At 34.8% G+C, this 24304-nt stretch overlaps 1 protein-coding gene across 1 annotated transcript; it reads left to right on the top strand.

The window, feature by feature from the left end:
• Nucleotides 1-8555: 8555 nt before the first annotated feature.
• On the top strand, nucleotides 8556-9459 carry LOC141695555 (uncharacterized). Its single transcript, XM_074499796.1, has 2 exons — nucleotides 8556-8871; nucleotides 9266-9459. Exons 1-2 carry the CDS (start codon nucleotides 8556-8558, stop codon nucleotides 9457-9459), a joined length of 510 nt encoding a protein of 169 aa, XP_074355897.1.
• Nucleotides 9460-24304: the final 14845 nt, after the last annotated feature.

Genomic DNA, 24304 nt, shown 5'->3' with positions numbered 1-24304 from the left:
CCTTCGCTCAACTTCTTTGTCTTGGCCCAACTTCAAATTCTAATAGGTATTTGTAATAATTTTTGAATTATATTTTTTTAATAACAGAAAAGAAAATATTTAAATTAAAAAAATAGTAAAAAATATGTCAAATTAGGAAAAAGCATGTCAAAACTAATTGGTCCTATGAAATGTCCATCTTGACATACCTGTGGCACCTAATTAGTAGATTTGAAATATAAATTTAGGTTTACCTGCTTATCCATCCCATCTGAGCAGGGAATCATCGAAACTCGAGCTTGCAACCTTCTATTTGAATTGGAAACTGGTTCGGAACAGCAGATTAACATTTATTTTATACTAATGAAGTAAACAGGAGCGACGTCAACAAATTACCGGGAGAACAAGATGTACTCCCTTCGTCCCATAATACGAAATTAAAATATTAAAAATAAAAAATGTACATTGACAATATTTCTAATACAAATAGGAAACATTTTTAGAGAGGGGGGAGTATTAATTTTAGAGTATACAGACGGCTGCTTGGATGACTGAGGTGCAAGTGGGTATGTTTCGTACAGATTTGATGAGTACAGTAGAAGGGTAGTATTTTCAGACAGGTAGAAAGACACGTGCAAATCGTATAATTCTGCAGGTCATGTGTTAAGTTGATTGATAATTGAGTAAATACGGAAATTATTGATTATTGAAGGGTAAGATGCCACTGTAATAGTTCATACTTTCTATCTATATTTACTATCAATATATTCTTAATATTTACTAGCACTAGCTTTTACAAATTACTTAAAATTCCCTTCTATATTTTCCTCTTCTTAATCATTTTTTTACCCTTTTTGGTCATACAAAATTCAAATACAGGATCCATTTTAATAATCTGACCCGGTTACAACCCATGGATTTATCCAATTCAATTTATCAATACAAACAATACTATATTTAGCGGATACTCCATACTCACTATCCATGGGTTCCGGATACTCCATATTCACTATCCAACATATTTGTCCTAATTCAACATGGTAACTACCAATATTACAGCAATCACAATTATTCTGCAAAGAATAAAAGTAATGTCTGATCACAATTATCATCTAATATATTTCAATTTCCTTGATTGTAGAGCTACATTATTCTGCTGATTCTTCTTTGTAAACATAATTTTTCATTGCACAATTTGTTGCATACCACATCATACATACAATCTATAATATGTATCATACTGAATTTTACTAGCATCAATATAAACTTCTTACAATCTCGAATGGACGACAAAGCAGCTGACAGAGATATGGATTCAACTGGATTTGGTATATGCTTCTTCTTTTTTATGTTAGTTCATTCTTATTTGTACTCTTTGATCAATTTCTCTTTTACACTCTTTCATTTCACAATTTAATTTAGGTCTAAATGATCATCTTACAAGGTCTGATTTTACACATAATAAGGTCTTATTTGCACAATAATCAACAATTGATTTTCAATTATCGAGATAAGGTATGATTAAAAGTTACATATATTTATCTGTTTATATTTTGATTAGTAGTTGTATAACCAGAGTCTATATTCATCACTGATATAGTGTAAGTATCGATTACCTTTCAGAATTCCTAGATGTTATTCCAGGTTTTAACAAATGCGTCAATAAGATAGAAATGCCAGGACCATAACTTTTCAGAAACTTTACTGCTACTTCCATTCAGCAGTTCAGGGGCCATCCAAGGTAGGGTTCCCCTGACTCCCCTGAAACCAAGGTATTGCGCTTGATTTTTGACAGACCAAAATCAGCAACCTGAAAAGTAGTAATTAACCAATGATGAACAGATGTTTACCTTGAGGCTTTTTTTAAAATAACAGTACGCACAAGGTAAATCATACACGAACAATGCACAATGGCCCTAGAAGGATGTTTCAGGTTCACCAGTAAGTTGTCACATTTCAAATCAAAATGCACAACGTTTTTTGAATGTAAATACTCCATTCCAAAGGCTGCATCCACGGCAATGATGAGTTTCTTCCAGTGGTCAAGATGCCTTAAAACAAAACAATGTATTTATCTGTTTATATTTTGATTAGTAGTTGTATAAGGATATTGCAATTTTTGAAATACTCTTCATATATTGACATTCATCAAAAGGTTATTGGAATTTTAAATTTTTTAAACTATATTGATCAGAAAAGAATTTCAGAATTATATGTAGACCTTCTTCTGATGACTGTGATATATTTTGTATAATGTAGTGAAATCCCCTTCTACACCAGAAGTTGACAAACATCCTGTATGCATAAAGAGTCAGCTTATGTTCTCGGTTCCTGCTTCGCGGATTATAACAGACACCAACCGTGAAAGTTTTGTTACTCAACCGCCTACAGATAGTACAAATGGCAATGGTAATTACAGTTTTATGTCGTTCTTACAAGCTGATATGCAAACAAATTAATTGATGATAAGCTGTACCGTCGCTATTTGAATTTATAGTTTCAATGTCTCTAATTTTCCCAAACTCATGTGTCAAACAAGTAAGTTAATAGATGAACCGTAATTCTGTTGAGCTGTTATCTTCAAATAATTCCAATACCTCTGTTGATCAGAATTTTTATTTTCGTTATATTTACTCGAAACTGATCGTTATATACATTTATTTTTAATTAGTCCATACTCAAGTCTAATTAAAAGTCAGTTATTGACCTTATTGCTGTGTCTAAATTTTGGGTTTTAGTTTGCACTAGCCCATAATATTTCCATGAAAGGCATTTATAGTTAGTGCATTTGTTCCTAGAAGAGCGTCTCTGTCAAAACTCCCAACTTCTATGGTTTTTTGTGATTGGTCTTAAGTGGTAAAGGACGAGTTGCTGGAATATAAATATTTCTTTCTTTCCTTGCTAAAAAAATCAATACACTCCTCTATTATCCAGCTAGAAGTTATTTATCAGAGAAGCAATCACAAACATTCTTTACAATTTCAACACAACGTATAGATTTATTTACATGACAATGAGCGAGAGAGAGAGCGAGAGAGAGAGAGAGGGCGGGAGGGAGTTAGGGATATATTAAATCCTTTACAAGCTGATGCTTCAACAGTAGAACGCAAGGAGTTCTCAGCAAGATTGACAGATATGTCAACAGTAAAATTAGAAGGCGGCAAAAAGACCATAGTATTGTTCTGCATTATATGCCTCCCGACAAATATATTCCTTGATCCAGGAAAGGAGTTCATATTAACTTCTGGAGTCTTCTCTTCACTAACATGTTCAGCCTTAGAAAGAGAACTGACAGGAAACATGATAAATTGATAAGCATTATAGGACAATTTCATATTTCTAGATATATTAAAACTTATAGGACAAATTGTTAATCATTATAGGACAACTGGTTTAGCAGACCAAATCCAAAAGTTCACATTACTAACTACTGCCACTCCCGGCAATTGACGCACCTCCAAGGCCCCTGCCCAGATGAATCCTCAAATGGTGAGCTCAGACTATGCATTCATTGACTGCATATCTCGCAAGACCGATCAGGACTTGATTCAGCAAGGTTGCATATCCGACATTTCCCAACACAAACAGGCGGTGCTAAAGAATCTCGACACTCTTCCTGATTAGTACTAGCTCCGCGTTGCTCAATTTTACCATTTGAAGAGGAATGTGGATGATTTCTTTAGGTTTTCAGTGATAATCCTTGACGAATCAACTCCATCTAAATGTTTTTGACTATCATCTGATGCGCTAAACTTTGTATATGATACGTAATTCCGGGGTTCAAACTCCATGTCTTCATATTTTAAGCCTTCATTGTCACTCATCACTCCGTCCAGGTCATTTCTAGATATAGTACATCCTTACAAGATGATGTTTCAACAGCAGAACGCAAGGAGTTCTCAGCAAGATTGACGGATGTGTCAACAGTAAAATTATTTTCCGGCAAAAAGACCATAGTATTGTTCTGCATTATATGCCTCCAGACTGATATGTTTCTTGATCCAGGCAAGGAGTTCATATTAACTTCTGGAGTCTTCTCATCACTAACATGTTCAGCCTTAGAAAGAGAACTGAAAGGTGCAAGTTGATAATCCACTCCCATGTTTCCTTGCTTTAGATCACCTCTTCGCAGATTTCTACCCTCAGACACAGGCTTTTCAACTGGGTAAATGGGCAACTTTATCCTACGGCACTTGCAACACCTGAATACCATCAAATCAAATAGTCTCTCCTCATCAAGCTCGAGTGCAACAGCATGATACCATTCTGCAAATTCAACTGTAACATTGAATCAGTGACGCCATAATGTTTATCAGAGATACATTATTGCTTCTGTTCACGTGTACAAAGTTCAGCGAAGTTCAGCGAGGCCTGCTGCGGCAACCTATATAGCAATCTAAAATTATCACTTAAACTGGAACCAAAATGATCCATAGCCGGGGCATATAGTGTCATACACTTCTACTTTCCCACGTGTAAGCTAAATCCTTCCAACAGCTAGCTGGCCTGGGCATATCAATCATTTTAACTGATTGGGGGCACTTCCAACCAGATTAACCTTTATACTAGCATTTAACAATGACCACTGCCCAGTGGATAGACTGTTTGAGCTCCCATTGGAACCACTGCCCAGTGCATAGACTGTTTGAGCACCCACCAGAACATCTCAGTTCAGCCTGTAATGATGTGCTTGATGAAAGAGCTTCTTCTTTATAAATTAACTTGATTGATATATCAAACCGAAAGTTCTGACCATAATATCACAGTATGTAATATCTCTTCTGAGCGAACCAATATATGCATAGCTGCGGATCTGCAGATGTATGCTTGGACACTACAGCAATATAGGACAAATTGATAAGAATTATTTGTATGTGTACTTAACTTAAATGATTTACGTATTCACTTGAAAATGGTTTTTTGGAGGGTCTGCATATTTTTTCCTTTATTTGAATCTGTATTGATCAACAAAGAATTTTATGTTAAGATTTATTAATGTCTGAATTCTTTTTAAGCTGATTTATCATCTGTGTTCACTGTCATTGTTTCATGATCCAGATTTGAAGAATAAAAAAATAAGATTTCAACTCCCTGTTTCGCAAATTACACCACTCATCATGCGTAATATTGTTAGTGAGCAACAGAAAAAGATTAATACATTAAACAAAGGTAACCTGTCATTTCCCATCCTATTTTACTTTACAAGCAATTGTTGTTCTATTGTATTATCATAATTGTTTCTTTTAACAATTTTTTCCAAGGGTTAGGCGACATCCTCTCGGACTATTATAGTCATCATCAGCACACAGTGGTTTGTAATTTTCTATGGCTTATATGCGCTTAATTGTTGTGCTAACTATAAAAACAACTGTGTATTCCATTAGGTATCCAGAAAAGACATAGTCATACACCTGACAGTGTTATCAAAGCTGCGAAATTCGCTTCGCCTGTAGGGTTAAATGAAAACATAAATCCTAATGTCGTGTGTTCGCCTAAATTTGGTATGTTTTTATAGTTGTGATTGTGTGGTAAACTACCATTAACCGTAATATGCAGATTCATTAGGATTTAATTATATAAACTGAAATATTCCAATGCTATCATGTTTTGAAATAATTTTTTATATTATTAAGTATATTGTTTAATTTTACATATATCTGATACTTTTGTCATGATCCAGAACGCAAAATTAAAAAGCTTTTATTCCAACTCCCTGCTTCGCAAATTACACCACCCATACTGCGTAACAATGAAACAGAGCAACCCAGCAAGAGGGATACATTAAACAAAGGTAACCAGTCCTTTCCCATCCTATATTACTCTTCAAGCAATTGTAGTTTTGTTGTACTATCATAATTTGTTTTTTAAAAATTTCTATGTAGGGGTTAAACGACAATCTCTCGGACCATTATCTCCATCCTCAACACGCCGTGGTTTGTGTTATCCCGATTTTTTAGTATGATATGTTTCCATGTTTATTAGATAAAGTAAAAAAAAGTTTTAATTTTCATTAGGTCTAAACAAGAGACAGAGTCATATGCCAGCCAGCGATAACAATAACCGAAGAACAACTCAGAATGAATTGTTTAATGAAAATATTGATCCTAATCAGACTCCATCACATAGTGAATTCATACAATATGGTGTTAGCCAACGGAGTGTGCTTACCCATCAGCAAAATTCATCAGGCAAGTTACTATTGTGTAGTTTTTTGTCACAATGTCATTTACTTCATTGATAATAATTATACGAATTGACCATTGTCCTGGTAGAATATAGCAATACTCTTCCATTGACAGGCCAGCTTCAAAATTCATCAACCCTGAGTTTTATACACTCCCTGAGGAATCAAGGGAGTGTGGTGACCCATTAGCAGAGATCCTCAGGTTATATATTTTATAATGATATTTCTTAGTTTTTTTAAGAACTTATTAATTACAAAATAGGCAATGACACATAATAACTCCTATGGTCTTCACAAAAAGTTGCAGTGCAAAGTCCATTATCACGGATTATCAGCAAAACTACATCTTCTACTAAAAGTAATGTGAGGTTTCAACTCCCTCCTGAACGGATAACGCCGTGCAGCAATCGAAACTTAGCGGTTGAACAACAAATCAAATTTGATACATTTAATAAAGGTGACTACAATATTATTTGTATTTTATTAATAATAGTCAAACATAGTTAAAACTTGCAAATTAAAATGATAAATTTCATACCATATCCTATTCCAATGCATAGTTACCATTTTTTTATTACTTTGAAGACAGGGGTTTGCAAACTTTACCAAAGTACAAATATGGAAGCAGTAAAAATATAATTGATCCTCGGATAATTGAAACTTCAGTCACAGCTAAAAAAATGGAATCCCAACGAACTATTAATGTTATTGTTCCAGAACCAGAGCAGATTGGTGTTGAAATGCCAGGTACCGAATATGCACCTAATTTTTTTGTTGAATTGCAATTTTTGAATTTTTATTGTTTATCAAATTTGTATGATGATGTATGGTTATAACTATTTCTCCAGCTTGGTATTCAGCATCAAAAGGTACTTAAAACTCCTTTTTTCATATTCTTCACTGATTTTTCTTTATATACATCATTTCATACCAAATTTTAAAATTTCAAATATTTCTCTATTAAATATATCAATAGATCATACAAGTGTAAACCCAGGCATGGATAAGCCAGATACCTCTGGTGTTAAAAATTTGTTAACTGCATTCAATGAGGAAGGTGAAGAACCACTTGAGGAAATGCCAGAATACGAGCAATTTGTGTCGGTGCATTTTCTCTACCTTGAATATGCTATATTTTATTTATATGTTTATCCCTGTAATTAATTTTAAATGTCTATACTTTATACAGATGATGATGACGATGCAGAGGAACATTGTATGTACTCAGCTGCTTATGTTATGCATTTTTTTTACATATTTAATTTGGCTGCTTATAACTCAATTCTCACAATTTTGGCGTGTCACAGCATATGTCCATCGTGGAGAATATTTGGAAGATGAAGAAAGCGATGTACCAGTTCCAGGTGTGAACAAATCTAACACTTATTCTTACAGCATTATTATATCTCTAAATAGATTCGACAAATTTAACTAATATCAGAAGATACATTATAAAATTAGTTCAATGACATAAGATGATATTAGCTGAAGGATTGCTAATAAACATTTATACGTATATGTTTAGAATCTTTAAATTAAAAGGACAGAACAATAGAAATCAGTTTCCATAAAGACTATCATTACAAATCAAAAATGGTGCAGACAGCGTTAACATTTAAACAAGAGAAATGTCCCGCTTGCATTGTTTAATGTATACATATAAATGAATAAATCTAACAATGATTATTTTATGTTTAATTATTGTAGCAAGTACAATCAAACTTATCAACTTTTATATGTGGAATATGACAGATTTATGGAGTGGATACATGGACCTTGGTCCACCATCCAAAATATGTCGGAAATGTAATGCTGTAATGTGGAACGAAGAAAGGAACAATAAATCTTCGATGAACAGCACTCCAACATTTACACTATGCTGCAAAGATGGTCAAGTTAGGCTACCACCTGAAAAAAAAACCTCCTCCATTCCTCGCATCATTGCTTAGTGGTGGTGAGAAATTGTCTCATTTCACAAAAAACATGAGACCGTACAATTCACTTTTTCAATTCACATCTTCCAGGAGGCAGAACCGCTCATTCAAGATTTCACATTCCGTTAAAGCTTGACCAGTGCTCAGTTGCAGGTATTAAACATGGCACAGAGCTTGGAGAATTAATTAAGAAGACCAGTCTCATCATATGGGATGAAGCGCCAATGCAACATTGTCATTCATTTGAATGTGTTGATCGAAGTTTGAGAGACATAATGTCTTCTGTTGATCCTCTTAGAGCCGGTTTACCCTTTGGTGGTATAACCATAGTTTTTGGTGGAGATTTTTGCCAGATTCTTCCAGTTATACCCAAAGCCAGCAGAGCACAAATTGTCGGTGCTTCATTGAATAGTTCCAAGTTGTGGCAGCACTGTTAAGTTTTTTTGTTGGAGAAAAACATGAGGCTTACTTCTGGAAGTACAGAGGCTGAAAACAAAGAAATTGTAGAATTTATCAAATGGGTACTTAATGTTGGGGATGGTACACTGCCCAATATTCATCCAGATGATGTGGTCCATGATCCCGATTTTTCCATTCCGGAAAAATTTATCATACGATCACAAAACAAGCCAATCAAGCATATTGTCGACAAAATTTATCCAAATATTTCAAAAAACATTACCGATCCTGATTATTTGAAGGAAAGATCTATTCTCACGCCAACCAACGCCATTGTTAATGATATAAACTCTTACATTCTTGATCTCATTCCAGGTACGACACATACTTATCTTAGTTAAGATTCACTCTGTGACAATAGTGGACATGATAATGACTTTGGATCTGCTTTTCCGGTCGAATATCTAAATTCCATAAACATGCCCTGCCTTCCTAGACATGACCTCAAAATTAAGGTTGGTTGTGTAATTATGCTGATGAAAAATTTGAATCAAATTATGGGTCTCTGCAATGGGACAAGAATGATTGTTAAGAAATGTCTACCCAACAGTATAATTTGTGAGGTTCATACTGGTTCACAGGTTGGTACTATCCACATCATACCGGGGATTGAGATGGTTGCCACAGACACAACTTGGCCTTTTGAGTTCAAGAGGGTGCAGTTTCCAATACAGCTTTTTTTTTGCCATGACCATAAACAAAAGTCAAGGTCAATCACTAAACAAAGTTGGATTATACTTGCCTAGATCGGTTTTTACGCACGGTCAGCTATATGTTGCTGTTTCAAGGGTCACTTCTCTATCTGGGTTACATATTCTGATTGATAGTGAAACTGGAGGATCAACAAATGTGACTGCAAACGTCATTTTCGAAGAAGTTTTCTACAACTTGCCCGTCAATTAGCACACATAACAGTTCCCTAATGTAAACCTTTTCATCTTAAATTTAATTTATATTTATCTCAGCAATAAATCTTTTGCAACCAAGTATTATGTTTTGTGTGTTGCTTGTTTTATTATGAAACATGAAATTTCTTTCCCCTCCAATAAAAAATTTAGTAATGTCTCAATTGATGATACTATAAAAATATCCCAGGCACACTTCACACTACATAATTAAATTTTTGTCGATATTGATTTGGATGACATTTTATAATGTTTATTTTTAATCTCGAAGAACTTCGTATTTATGAGGATGGGAACTGAATTGTTCCAGTTATATCAACGCATCGATAAAAATAGTTCTCCACTTGGTCTAACATAATATTTACCAATTAATCTTTTTATATGTTTGTTTCTTTGTACATTTGTTAATTCCTTCAAAACTAATATCCTAAACACAATACTCCATATAAATCACGTTCAATGTTTTAATTAAGATTTAATATCCTCAACAATAATTTAATACCGATTAATATATTACATGAATCAATAAGAGTTAATAGGCATATAAATTATGTTTTAGGAAATTATACCCTCTACAAATATAGATATAGATATAGTTCTAATTGATTCTTTTTATAATTTAAAAAATCAACAATCGAAATAATATCATACATGTCCATAATTCATGCTATAATTGATTGTTTTATCATTACAAAATCACAAAATCACTGATTTATTATTCAAATTATGGAAACTGTTATTAAGTGTTGATTTGTCGATATATTCATCAATTCCTCCCACTAATTAATATATTAGATGAATCAAAAATAATAATCGAAATAATATCATACATGTCCATAATTCATGCTATAATTGATTGTTTTATCATTACAAAATCACTGATGTATTATTCAAATTATGGAAATCGTTATTAAGTGCTGATTTGTCGATATATACATCAATTTCTCCCACTAATTAATATATTAATAGGCATATTACGTGAATATATATATAGTTTTAATTGATTCTTTTTATGATTTACATAATCAATAATCAAAATAATATCATACATGTCCATAATTCATGCTATAAATAATTGTTTTATGATTATAAAATCACTGATTTATTATTCAAATCATGGAAAGCCGTTATTAAGTGCTTATTTGTCGCTATATACATCAATTCCTCTCACTAATTAATATATTATGTTAGATATATTTGATAATGTCATGTCTAATATGATTTATGTTTAGTTTTTAGATCTTACTTAAACAGGACAAATCAGTACTTAAATGAAATCAGCACTTATACTGAAGTCAGAACTTAAGTCATCAGTACTTAAGGTTCAGGAGATATTTATCAGAAGATAATATCTGGACTTATAGGAAATATTCAGATAAGGAAGGCAGTTGATTTACAGGAAGAGAAGATCTAGACAAACGTAAGAAGAGATATGCATGAAGAAGAAATTCAGTGAAGAATGGAATACTTGGAAGAAAAGATATCAAATTGATATATTTTAGGAAGTAGAATTATATTCCATATCAATTAGCGATTATCTTGTAACTGTGTAGTATATAAACACAGACATAGGGTTTACATTATAAGTGTTATCATTATCGAGAAGATTATTCATTGTAACCCTAACAGCTCTCGTGATATTTGTTCAGCACTGAGAGAGGATAGTTCCATACTGTAACAAAGTTTATTGTTTTGAATAAAGTTTGTTTTCTGTTACTTGAGTTATTAAAGTTCGATTTGATTGTGATATACACTGTATTCACCCCCCTCTACAGTGTGTGTGACCTAACAAGTGGTATCAGAGCCTATCTGTTAACACACAAATAGTTTAAGATCCAAAAACAATCATGTCTGAAGTAGAAACTCCAATTAAGCCCACCAAAACTGAAGAACCTCCAAAGACACAAATCCAAAGCTGATATGAGACAGTTAGAGTTCCCATATTGAGACCATCTGAATATCCCATATGGAAGGTGAGGATGACTATGTTTCTGGAAGCTACAGATCCAGAATATCTTGATAGAATCAAGGAAGGGCCTCACAAGCCAACCAAGCTCGCTGTTGTAGTTTCATGTGAAGCAGCAAAGTCAGTACCAAAGGAGAAGAGTGACTACACTGCTGAAGATATCGCATCAATTGCTAAGGTACGACACTTACTGCACAGTGCCATTGATAATGTAATGTCAAACAGGGTAATAAACTGCAAGACTGCAAAGGAGATATGGGATGCCTTGGAAACAAGGTGTTAGGGAACTGATACGATTAAGAAGAACAGGAAGACAATACTCATTCAAGAGTATGAACACTTTCACTCAAAGGCTAATGAGTCATTGAATGATTTATATGATAGATTTGTCAAACTCTTGTATGATTTGTCTGGGTATTTTTTTCATAATTTTATGATGTATAGATTTTTTATTATGAATTTTTGAAGATCTTGCAATTAAATTCGTAATTAAATAATCATATATATATATAAATTGTTAGTATGTATGTATGTATATATCTGCATCTGCTGTGGACTGCTGTACTGATGCTGATAGCACGGAGACAAACAAAAAGGACAGGCACGGCGTTCGAGAAAAGTTGTCAGGCAACGGCGGCTGCTGCAGGCGCGTGTAGCGCACGCGCGCGCGGGAGGGTGTGGCGCATTCCGGGAATGCGTTACACACTGTGGTGCATTCACGGAATGTGTTACACCTTTTAATGGCTTAAAACGGTTGTAATGCATTACCAGAATGCGTTACAGGGCTAGTAACGCGTTCCTATAATGCGTTACAGCCCGTCTGTCCACATTAAATTTGATTTTCTGGGAGTTTCGTAACTCCGTTTTAGGCGTGTAATATATCGTTGGATTCGTTTTTCCGAGACGGATCTAATGGAGTGATCAAATTTTAGTTTATATAAAAGTTTTGAACTGTTTATATTTCCAAAAGTGTTTTAAAGCTGTTTTTAACTGTTTTAATTGCTTTTAAATGCTTCATGTGATACATAGAGATGTATAATGCTTAGACTAATATGCTAGATGATGTAACATGTCTACCTTGATGTTTATTCATGTTTATATATGTGATATATGCTTAGTTTATCATGCGATGATAGATTTAGGTGAACTTAAATGAACATAAGGCGCTTGTTAGACAATCTAGTATAGTGAAATTTTTTCATAACCTTACTAATAATATTATGAATACAATCATGAGATTCTTGTGTTTATGAAACACGTAATTGAATATGAATTTTCGATATGAGAGAAATGATGATTTTGTCAACAACAGATTTATATCTGTAAGAAAGGGTTATTAAGTGACGCCTCTTGACAATGCTCCACCCGATCTGGGAATCATCTGATTATTGATTATTGATTTGAAATATTTAATTTAAAAGGAAGAATCTCTTTATAATATGATTATGATTGTAACATAATATAATCCCTCTAAAATTATATAATATAAAGTAGTAATTGGCCAATGACACAACGGGCATGTGTCGGTCATAGCCTTCCAACATGATAGAAAGTAGTTCTTATTTTTAAATCATTGTCGGTTCGTGCTACAGCCGAGGATTTTGATTTCGAAATAAGAAATACTTGTTTATTACATAGAGATGTGTACATTGAATAAGAATCTAAAGGTCGGTACGTGCCGCAGCCGTGGGCCTTTGGGGACTGATTCAATTGTACGGAATGTTGGGTTAGACTTGACTTAGAATATTGAGTTTGTCATGCCACAGCCGTGACTCAATTATTCAAGAGGCTAAAGTTTGATTAGGGAATAACATAAGATGTAATTGACAAGAGTTTTCTGCCTATGAACATTACATGGCGGTTCGTGCTACAACCGGGGTTGTGTAATGGAATGTAGGATCCCTATTCCCACTAGCATTATGAATGCTTAATTTTTCATGTAGGGGGTTGAATAAATTAGATAAACTAGTGGGAGCCACTTATGAATAAAGACCCGATTCATATAGTGTTTTGAAATGAAATTGAATATTTTCTAAGTGTTGTTATGTGTTTATCATTTATAGATTTACTATATTATGTCTTCTGCACTATCACTCGGGAGCATACTAGATGCTCACAAGTTGACTGATCCTAATTTAGCTGTATGCTTTCACTGTAACAAGTTAGGGCACTGGAAGAGAAACTGCAAGGTTTACCTTGCAGAATTGAAGAAGAGGAAGGGTAGTAAGACTACCGCTTCTGATTCAGGCATGTTCATGATCGAAGTTAATATATCACTAGGTCAAATTTCTACTTGGGTATTAGATACCGCCTGTGGTTCTCATATTTGCAATTCATTACAAGGACTAAAGGGAAGTAGGAATCTTGAAAAAGATGAGGTGATTCTACGTATGGGCAATTGAGCAAGGGTTGCGGCCATAGCTGTAGGATCATTTAGTTTACATATGCCTACGGGCAAGACTATTATTTTGAATAATTGTTATTACGTTCACTCTATTGTGAGGAATATTGTTTCTATCCCTATGTTGGATTTGGATGGTTTCTCATTTATTATTAAGAATAATGAATGTTCTATCCTTAGAGATAATGTTCTTTATGGATGTGGAATTTTAAATAATGGTCTGTATGTATGTGACGTAGAGCATGATTTACTTCAGATTGAACAAACTAATAAAAGAAAATGAGATGATGAAAATCTGACCTATTTATGGCACTGTAGGCTAGGTCATATTAGTGAAAATAGACTTCGGACATTGCATAAGGAAGGGTTACTAGACCCCTTTGATTTTGAATCATATCCTACATGCGAGTCTTGTCTATTGGGTAAAATGACCAAATCTCCATTTAGTGGACATGGAGAGAGGGCTGCAGATTTGCTAGGATTGGTACACACAGATGTATGTGGACCAATGTCTACGCAAGCCATGGGAGGATTTTCATACTTCATTACTTTCATAGATGATAGATCTAGATTCGGATATGTGTATTTGATGACACACAAGTCTGAAGCCTTTGAAAAGTTCAAGGAATATAAACATGAAGTGGAGAAACAAACCAAACACAGTATTATAACTCTTCGATCAGATCGAGGTGGTGAATACTTGAATGGAGAGTTTCTAGATTATCTCAAAGAAAATGGTATAGTCTCCCAGTGGACTCCTCCATATACTCCACAGTTGAATGGGGTATCTGAAAGGAGAAATCGAACTCTGTTAGACATGGTTCGGTCCATGATGAGCTATGTGAATCTTCCAGTATTCCTATGCGGTTACGCATTAGAAACCTCAGCATATTTACTGAATAAGGTGCCTTCCAAATCTGTTCCTCAAACTCCATATGAGATATGGAAAGAAAGGAAACCGAGTCTTAAACACGTTAAGATTTGGGGATGTCCAGCTTATGTCAAGAAAGTTGACCCAGATAAGCTGGAATCTCGATCCGTAAAATGTAGTTTTGTGGGATATCCTAAAGAAACTTTAGGGTATTACTTTTACACCGATCATCGGGTGTTTATCTCCAAACATGCTACCTTCTTAGAAAAGGAGTTTATCCTTGAAGGAAACAGTGGGAGCAAAATTGAACTTGATGAAGTTCAAGAAGCACAGACTACTACGGTTCAAGTGGAAACACCCGTTCAGACTGAACAGCCTTCTGTGGAACAACCCATTCGTAGGTCAGAGAGAGTGTCTCGCCAACCGGAGAGGTATTATGGCCTTGTCATTGAGAATGACAATGAGTTGTCAATCATTGATGAAGACGACCCTAAGACCTATAATGAGGCTATGAGTAGTGTTAACTCAGAGAAATGGCATAGTGCCATGAAATCCGAAATGGAATCTATGTATACCAACCAAGTATGGACTCTGGTTGAAGCGCCTGAAGGTGTTAAGCCTATTGGGTGCAAGTGTGTATATAAGAGAAAGATTGGAGCAGATGGACAGGTGGAGACCTATAAGGCTAGGCTAGTGGCAAAAGGATTTAATCAAAGACAAGGGATTGACTTTGATGAAACCTATTCGCCTATAGCCCTGTTAAAATCAATTCGGATTTTGCTTGCGATTGCTGCTTACTACGACTATGAGATCTGGCAAACGGACGTGAAAACGGCCTTCCTCAATGGGGAACTTGAGGAGGAAGTGTATATGACACAGCCGGAAGGTTTTCTTTCCAAGGGAAATGAACACCTAGTGTGTAAGCTGCTGCGAACCATATATGGTTTAAGGCAAGCTTCTCGTAGATGGAACACCCGTTTTGATGAGACAATCAAAGAGCTTGATTTTATCAAAAACATGGATGAACCATGTGTCTACAAGAAGGTTAGTGGGAGCACGGTAACATTTCTTGTATTGTATGTGGATGACATACTTCTTATAGGAAATGATATACCGATGCTACAATCAGTCAAAGTATGGCTATCAAAGAACTTCACCATGAAGGACTTGGGAGAAACATCCTACATTCTCGGTATGAAGATCTATAGAGATAGATCTAGAAGAATGATAGGTCTTACCCAGGGTACATACATCCAGAAAGTGCTTAAAAGGTTTAGCATGGAAAACTCCAAAAGAGGTCTCATACCGATGAGTCATGGAGTGTCCCTTTCCGAAAAAATGTCTCCTAAGACACCTGAGAAAAGAGAGCGTATGAGTAAGATTCCTTATACTTCAGCAATAGGATCTATCATGTACGCGATGTTGTGTACAAGGCCTGATGTTGCTTATTCAATTAGTGTGACGAGCAGATATCAGTCCAATCCAGGTGAAGACCACTGGAAAGTAGTGAAAACCATCCTTAAGTACTTGCGAAGGACTCAGGACATTTTTCTTGTTTTTGGCGGTGAATCTGAGTTGAAAATAGAGGGTTATACTGACTCTAGTTTTCAATCAGAGAGTGATAGCAAATCCATGTCAGGGTACGTGTTTACTCTAAACGGTGGTGCGATAAGTTGGAAGAGTTCCAAACAGTCGACAACGGCTGACTCCACAGCGGAAGCAGAATATATAGCTGCAAGTGAGGCTGCAAAAAAAGCTGTTTGGATGAGGAAATTTGTTTCTGAGTTAGGAGTTGTTCCTAGCATCGAAGAGCCTATTATGTTGTATTGTGATAACAACGCAGCAATAACACAAGCCAAGGAACCTAGGTCTCATAAAAATTCCAAACATGTCCTGCGGTGCTTTCATCTGATTAGGGAGATTGTTGAAAGAGGAGATGTCAACATCGAGAGAGTTGACACACATAACAACGTAGCAGACCCACTCACAAAGCCACTTTCTCAGAGTCACTTTGATCGTCATAAAGACAAGATGGGTATTAGATACCAGAGTGATTGGCTTTAGTACAAGTGGGAGATTGAAAGGAATATGTCCTAAGTCCAATCATGTATTAGGATTTAGGTATAACTTTTTATGTAATCTATTTTGATTTCATTGATATTAATAAAAGACTTGTTTTGTTTTTATTACGGGCTCTATCTATTTAAGTGGTTAAACAAGATATACCATAGTTTAGAGTAAAGCTTTTTATGGATTATGATGAGATCATAATAGTGAGACCTAAAAGATGATAACTCTAAACTTAAATAGTTCCTGATCATAGGATTACTAACTGGTAATTAATAATCCGTAAAGATCGGTACATACTATGCTTGCTTCATTATGAAGGATGTCTGTTCTCATAGACATTTGTGTGGTGACACTATAGCTAGTATGTAGGTGCTTATTATAGAATAAGTTCACTGAACATGACTCGCACAGCTGAACAACTGATGGAGTTCACTCACGTGTCAGCAGTTGTTCACATAGTGATAGTTGTACAAGTATCCTTAGACTTGAGGTCATCATAGTCATCTTGTGTACACTGAACTATGCTTTGGTTTAGTTCCTAGTCTCCAGGGACAATTATTAGGGCTCTACTGGGTATAGGAATTTGTACACAAAGATAGTGTATGATCAATAAAGGATCTACCCCTTCCAGTGAAGGAAGCGAATGTTCAAGGCTGATCCACTTATGCTAGTTCAGGAATCTCTGGCCAGAGTGAATGAAATTAGAAAGGAGTTTCTAATTTGCATAGAACTAAGCATAGTAAATGGTAAGCAAGTGATTAAATTAGATAGGCTTGACACGAGATCCATGCCTTGTATTTAATCAGGACATTGTAGGGTAGAAGGAGTTTATTATACGGTAACTATTCACTGAATAGGTTCTTGGTATTCCAAGCAGGGAATTCGTATTATCCGGATAGTCGCGATATGCTGAGAAGTATCCCTCACGATGTAGAATAAATATGATTAATTAATTAATCATATTTAATAAATTAGAGAATTTATATAAATAATGATAAAATAGTTTTATTATTATTTATTTCTACTACCGGCTTAATATTGAACCTACAGGGTCACACCATAAAAAGAAAATGATTTAATGGTGGAGGAAATTAATTAATAATGGCTAATAATTATTTATTTATGAAATAAATTATTAATTGGCAAATTTAATAATTGATTAAATGAGATTTAATTGATTATAAATTAATTAAGAAAAGTTCTTAATATTATTAATTAAGAATTTAATTTTTGGAAATTAAATCAAGAGAGAGAATTATTTCTAAAGTGTTTAGAAAAAGGATTAATAATTAAAAGGTGTTTTAATTATTAATGAGAATAATAAATGGGTTAATAATAATAATATTTTATGGGAAAATTTCAGCTGAAAATTTTGCCTATAAATATACTATTATAAACTCTTTTTTTATTCCAACCCAAAAATTTTAGAAAAACCTAATTCTCTCCACCTCCTCCTCCTTCACGTCATTTTCTTGGTGGATACCGGTGGAGTGCTTCACGTTTGAGGAGCAGCCGCTAAGGATCTCCGATCGTTGCTTTTGGATCGCTATTAAAGGTTAGTAATCGATTCATATGTTTTAATCACGATTTATATGCTTTTATTTGGATTTTATATGAGTAAAAGTGTTTTACCATGCCTCCGCTGCGATATAAATCCATCAATTCTGATAGTGATGATGACTCAGAATCTGAAAGCTTGCCTGAGACGGATGCTGATGAAGAGATGATGAAGCTGTGTGCTCTTATGGTGAAAGGAATCACGTAGATTGCATACAAAAAGTTCAGGAAGGGAAAGAAGTTTTCCAGGAAAGGTGCAAGTTCTGATAAGAAGAATTTCAGAAAATCTGAGGGCAAAGGAGGAAAGTCTGACAGAGGAGATTATACAAATGTCAAATGCTACAACAGTGGTGAGAAAGACCACATATCTCCTAATTGCAAGAAAGTGAAGAGTGACAAAGGCAAGGCCCTTGTCATAAAGAACAAAAGCGGGACAGACACCTCAGATTCTGAAAGTGAGGAGAATTATGCCTTGATGGCAAATGCTGATATGGCAAGTGCTGAAAGCAGTTCTGAAGCTGCTGAGTTAAAGGTACCTCAAACTACTTATGCCTTTCATACTGATGATATTAATGAGTTGAGAAGATATCTTAAAACCATGTTCATTAGCTATAGAGATCAAACCTTAACATGTGAAAGATTAACTTCTGAAAATCTTGCTTGCAAAAAGAGGAATGATTATTTAGAAAAAGAGTTAGTCATGTTCCATCAAACTCAGAAAGATAGAGATGATGCTTTCTATGTTAGGGATGAAGTACTTAAAATGAATGAATCTCTAAAAGCTGAGTTAAAAAAAGGAAAGAGAGATTATCAGGACTTGGACTAACTCTGGCAGAACAACTCAAAAATTTGTTAAGTAGTGAAAACTGGAAAGAGGGCTTAGGTTATGGAGATGATAAGAATGATAAAGGAACTGTAGATATTAAGCCTATAGTTGTAAAACAAAAGCCAAAGTTAAAACTTGTTAAGTTTGTAACTGTAAAGTCTGATACTGAGAAATCAGAAGTTAAAAAGGAATTAACTTCTGACAAACTAAAACAGGAAAAGACAACTGAAGTAAATGTAGGCTTAATGACAAAGAAGCAGCTTAAGCATAAGCTGAAAGATGTTAAGAATGAAAACAAGGTAAAATCACCTAGGAAAAATAGGAATGGAAAGGAAGGTGTGAATAAAAGCAATGATTATAAACCTGTTCTTGATGCTCCTAGAAAAACATGTCATAACTGTGGAAGTTCTAACCATATGGCTTCTTTTTGCAGGAAGAATAAGAACATAAGCTCCTTACCTTCAAAGTCAGGAGTTAAGAGTCAGTCTGTTAGATATAAGCCACAAAATCCTTGTTTTCATTGTGGTAGTTTATGGCATTCCATTTATACTTGTAAGGAATATCATAGTCTGTACTATGATTATTATCAAATAGAACCTTCTTTAAAGAAAATTAGCATTGTTCCTTCTAGTGTAAGTTCTGATTCAAAGTCTGATAGTGTAAATTCTGATAAGAAAAATGTTAACATAAACTCTGATGCTAAATCTGTTGCAAATGTTAACAAACTTAATAAGGCCTAAGGATCCAAGCAAGTCTGGGTCCTTAAAACTAATCATTAGTGGTCTTTGTGATTGCAGGGCAACAGGAAAAACATCCTAGTTCTGGACAGTGGATGTTCAGGACATATGACTGGAAATAAAGCCCTGCTATCAGACTTTGTGGAGAAGGCTGGCCCAAGTGTTTCTTATGGAGATGGCAACATTGGAAAAACATTGGGATATGGCAATATCAATCTTGGGAATGTCATCATTAAAGAAGTAGCTCTAGTCTCAGGAATTAAACATAATCTGCTGAGTGTTAGTCAAATCTGTGACAGAGGTTATCATATGGATTTCTTTCAAGAACACTGTGATGTTGTAAGTAAATCTACAGGCAAAGTTGTTCTGAAAGGATACAGGCGTGGTAACATTTATGAAGCCAAGATTTCAACAAAACTGATGGTTCTGCAATCTGTCTGATGAGTAGAGCATCAATTGAAAAAAGCTGGAATTGGCACAAGAAACTCTCTCATTTAAATTTTAACAATATAAATGAACTAGTCAAGAAAGATCTTGTGAGAGGACTGCCAAAGTCAGTATTTGCTCCTGATGGCCTTTGTGATTCTTATCAGAAGGCTAAACAAAGGAAATCCTCATTCAAGAGCAAGACTGAATCATCAATTCTTGAGCCTTATCACCTACTGCATGTTGATCTATTTGGTCCAGTAAATGTCATATCTATTGCAAAGAAGAAATATGCTATGGTCATAGTGGATGAGTTCACCAGATACACATGGGTGTATTTCTTGCTCATAAAAAGTGAAACTGCATCTATCTTGATTGATCATGTCAGGCAACTGGATAAATTGGTCAAAGATTCTGTGAAGATAATAAGAAGTGATAATGATACTGAGTTCAAGAATTTGATAATTGAAGAGTTCTGCAAAAACCATGGAATCAAGCAGGAATTTTCTGCTCCTGGAACTCCACAGCAAAATGGAGTTGTTGAAAGAAAGAATAGAACTCTCATTGAAGCTGCACGAACAATGCTTGATGAAGCAAAGCTTCCAACCTATTTATGGGCTGAAGCTGTGCAGACTGCTTGTTTTACTCAGAATACAACACTCATTAACAAGCAAAGAAAGACACCATATGAGATGGTAAAGAAAAAGAAGCCAAATCTGAAGTATTTTCACATATTTGGATGCAAGTGTTTTGTTCTTAAGACTCATCCTGAACAGCTATCCAAATTTGATCTAAAAGTTGATGAAGAAATCTTTGTTGGATATCCACTTTCCACAAAAGCCTTCAGAGTCTATAACTTGAGAACAAGGGTGGTCATGGAATCTATCAATGTCTCTTTTGATGATAAGAAGATTACTGGACTTGAAGATATCAATGATCATGATCAAATGAGATTTGAAAATGAAGACTTAAATTCTGATACTGAAAATCCTGACAGTCTAAATCCTGATACTGGAAACTCTGATGGATTAAACTCTGATGTTATTGAAACTGTGGTGACTACGCCAAAGGAAGATGCACCTATGCAGGGGGAGCATACTCAAGATACAACCACATCTCAAGAAGCATCAGAACATACATCTGGCTCTTCAAGTTTTGATTCGTCAAGTTCTAATAAGCCAAGTTCTGATAATTCTGAAAACTTAAATTCTGAAGAATCCAACTCAAAGAGAATAGTTTCAGGGGGAGCATCAGAAAATGTTGATGAAGATAGCATGGATCATGGAGGAGCATCCAGTTCTAGAGAAAACCTTCCATCTGCAAGGAAGTGGACTAAATCACATACACCCGACTTAATGAATTTGAAAGAAACAAAGTCTGGACCCTAGTGCCAAGACCAAAGTGGACTAAATCACATACACCTGACTTAATGAATTTGAAAGAAACAAAGTTTTTTCTTTCTCAGACTGAACCAAAAAAAGTGGAAGAAGCTCTTCAAGATGCTGATTGGGTGCAAGCAATGCAGGAAGAGTTAAATGAATTTGAAAGAAACAAAGTCTGGACCCTAGTGCCAAGACCAAAGAACAGATCTGTTGTTGGTACAAAGTGGGTATTCAGAAACAAAACTGATAGTGATGGCATAATTACAAGAAATAAGGCAAGGTTGGTTGCAAAAGGATATTCTCAACAAGAGGGAATTGATTATGATGAAACATTTGCACCAGTTGCTAGATTGGAAGCCATAAGGATATTTTTGGCTTATGTTGCTCACAAAAAGTTTACTGTCTTTCAAATGGATGTGAAAAGTGCTTTTCTCAATGGAGAATTGGAGGAGGAAGTATATGTTGAACAACCTCCAGGCTTTGTAGATCCCATATATCCTAATCATGTCTACAGGTTTGATAAAGCACTTTATGGCCTTAAGCAAGCTCCAAGAGTATGGTATGAGACTTTAGCTTAGTTTCTTCCAGAAAGTGGATTTAACAGAGGAACTATAGACAAAACACTGTTCTACCTCAACCATGGAAAGGACTTACTTCTGGTTCAGATATATGTTGATAATATCATATTTGGTTCTACAAATGACAGACTTTGTAAGAAGTTTGCCAAATTGATGCAGTCAAGATATCAAATGCGTATGATGGGGGAACTTAGTTATTTTCTGGGCCTTCAAGTCAAGCAGAATGAAGAAGGCACTTTTATTTATCAAACCAAGTACACCAGAAATCTGCTGAAGAAATTTGGAATGCAAGATTGTTCAAGTGCATCCACTCCTATGGCCACTGCAATAAAACTAGATAAGGAAACTGGTAAATCAGTAGATATTACGGATTATAGAGGTATGATTGTCTCTCTACTCTATCTAACTTCTAGTAGACCTGATATCATGTATGCTACCTGTCTTTGTGCAAGATTTCAAGCAGATCCAAGAGAACCTCACTTAACAGCTGTGAAAAGAATTTTCAAGTATCTTAAAGGAACAGCTGATCTGGGATTGTGGTATCCCAGAGAATCATATTGTAAACTAATAGGTTACTCAGTTGCAGATTTTGCAAGTTGCAAAATTGACAGGAAAAGCACAAGTGGAAGCTGCCAATTTCTTGGAGGCAGATTGGTTTCTTGGTTTAGCAAGAAACAAAAGTCAATTTCCACATCAACTGCAGAAGCAGAATACATTGCTGCAGGAAGCTGTTGTGCACAGATTCTTTGGATGAAGAATCAGTTACTGGATTATGGGTTAACATATCTTAAAATCCCTATCTACTATGATAATCAAAGTGCTATTGCTATGACAGGTAATCCAGTTCAATACTCAATGACAAAGCACATCAGCATTAGGTACCACTTCATAAGGGAACATGTGGATGAAGGTACAGTGGAATTGCACTTTGTTCCAACAGATCAACAACTAGCAGATATCTTCACAAAACCACTGTGTGAAGCTACTTTTACAAGATTGGTAAATGAACTTGGAATGGTTTCAGGTTCTTTCTCTAAATCTACTTAGTTTTTGTTCTAATGCATCAGACTATATGATCAGTATTTACAGAAATTACTCTTTATGTGTATTTTGTGCTTAATTAAAAATTGTTTAAGTACTAATTATTGTCTGATATGAATTTTTAAACTCTGAAAGTGAACTGACTGTTTCTGTGACTATTCAATCGTATGAGGATAACTATGATAGATGCTGACCTAGTAGTCTTCAACATACTAGAGATCCCATGTTAGAAGTAATTATTTATGTGGAAATCTATTGACACAAGCAAATTCTGATATTGAGCTTAGTCACGTTTACTTTGTCTATCTTATTACTAAATCAAAAACTAGAATAATGCTTCTCATCTGTTAAGTTCTGATGTTAGTAAATCTGATGAATGTACTAAGTGCTGATAAACCTCATTCATCAAAAGAAAAAAAAAGTAAAAGAAAAGAGAATAAAAATCAGGTACTCCTTTGAGATCTAGAGTAAAAATGTGAAAGGGACGACCCAAGTGCATTGCTGGTATTAAGTAATATGCATCAGAAAAGCAAATAATTATTTTTCTTGGTGACTTTTCACACTCTATGATTACTGGAGAAATACTCTGATAATAGCATAAATTCTGATAAGCAGTCGTGACTCACTTACACTGAGAAGCCACTGTAAAATGGAATTTCAAAAGATGCATAAAATAAGCACAAAACAGTTGAGGTGGACTCGTGCATGAACTCATTCAACAGTAAACTTCAGAATAATGACAGATTTTTAGTAAAGTCCTTAGTTATGCCTTATTTCTAAGATGTACTGAAGTGAATCAGACTTTACTCCTTGTCTGATATTTTGCTTAATGCACACACTTACACTCCATATGAATGATGAAAATTACTGTGGCGTTCAATGTTGTTTTAGATGAACAATTTATGTGTCAGATGGCATAAATTCTGAGGACAAGTTCTGATGGAAGTTCTGATAAATAAGTTTTGAAGACCGAAATCAGAATTTGTGT

The sequence above is a fragment of the Apium graveolens genome, chromosome 2 (assembly GCF_009905375.1).
Source record: "Apium graveolens cultivar Ventura chromosome 2, ASM990537v1, whole genome shotgun sequence".
NCBI lineage: Eukaryota > Viridiplantae > Streptophyta > Magnoliopsida > Apiales > Apiaceae > Apium > Apium graveolens.
The sequence above is the reverse complement of the archived record's forward strand: the minus strand, read 5'-3'. Positions and strand labels throughout refer to the sequence as shown.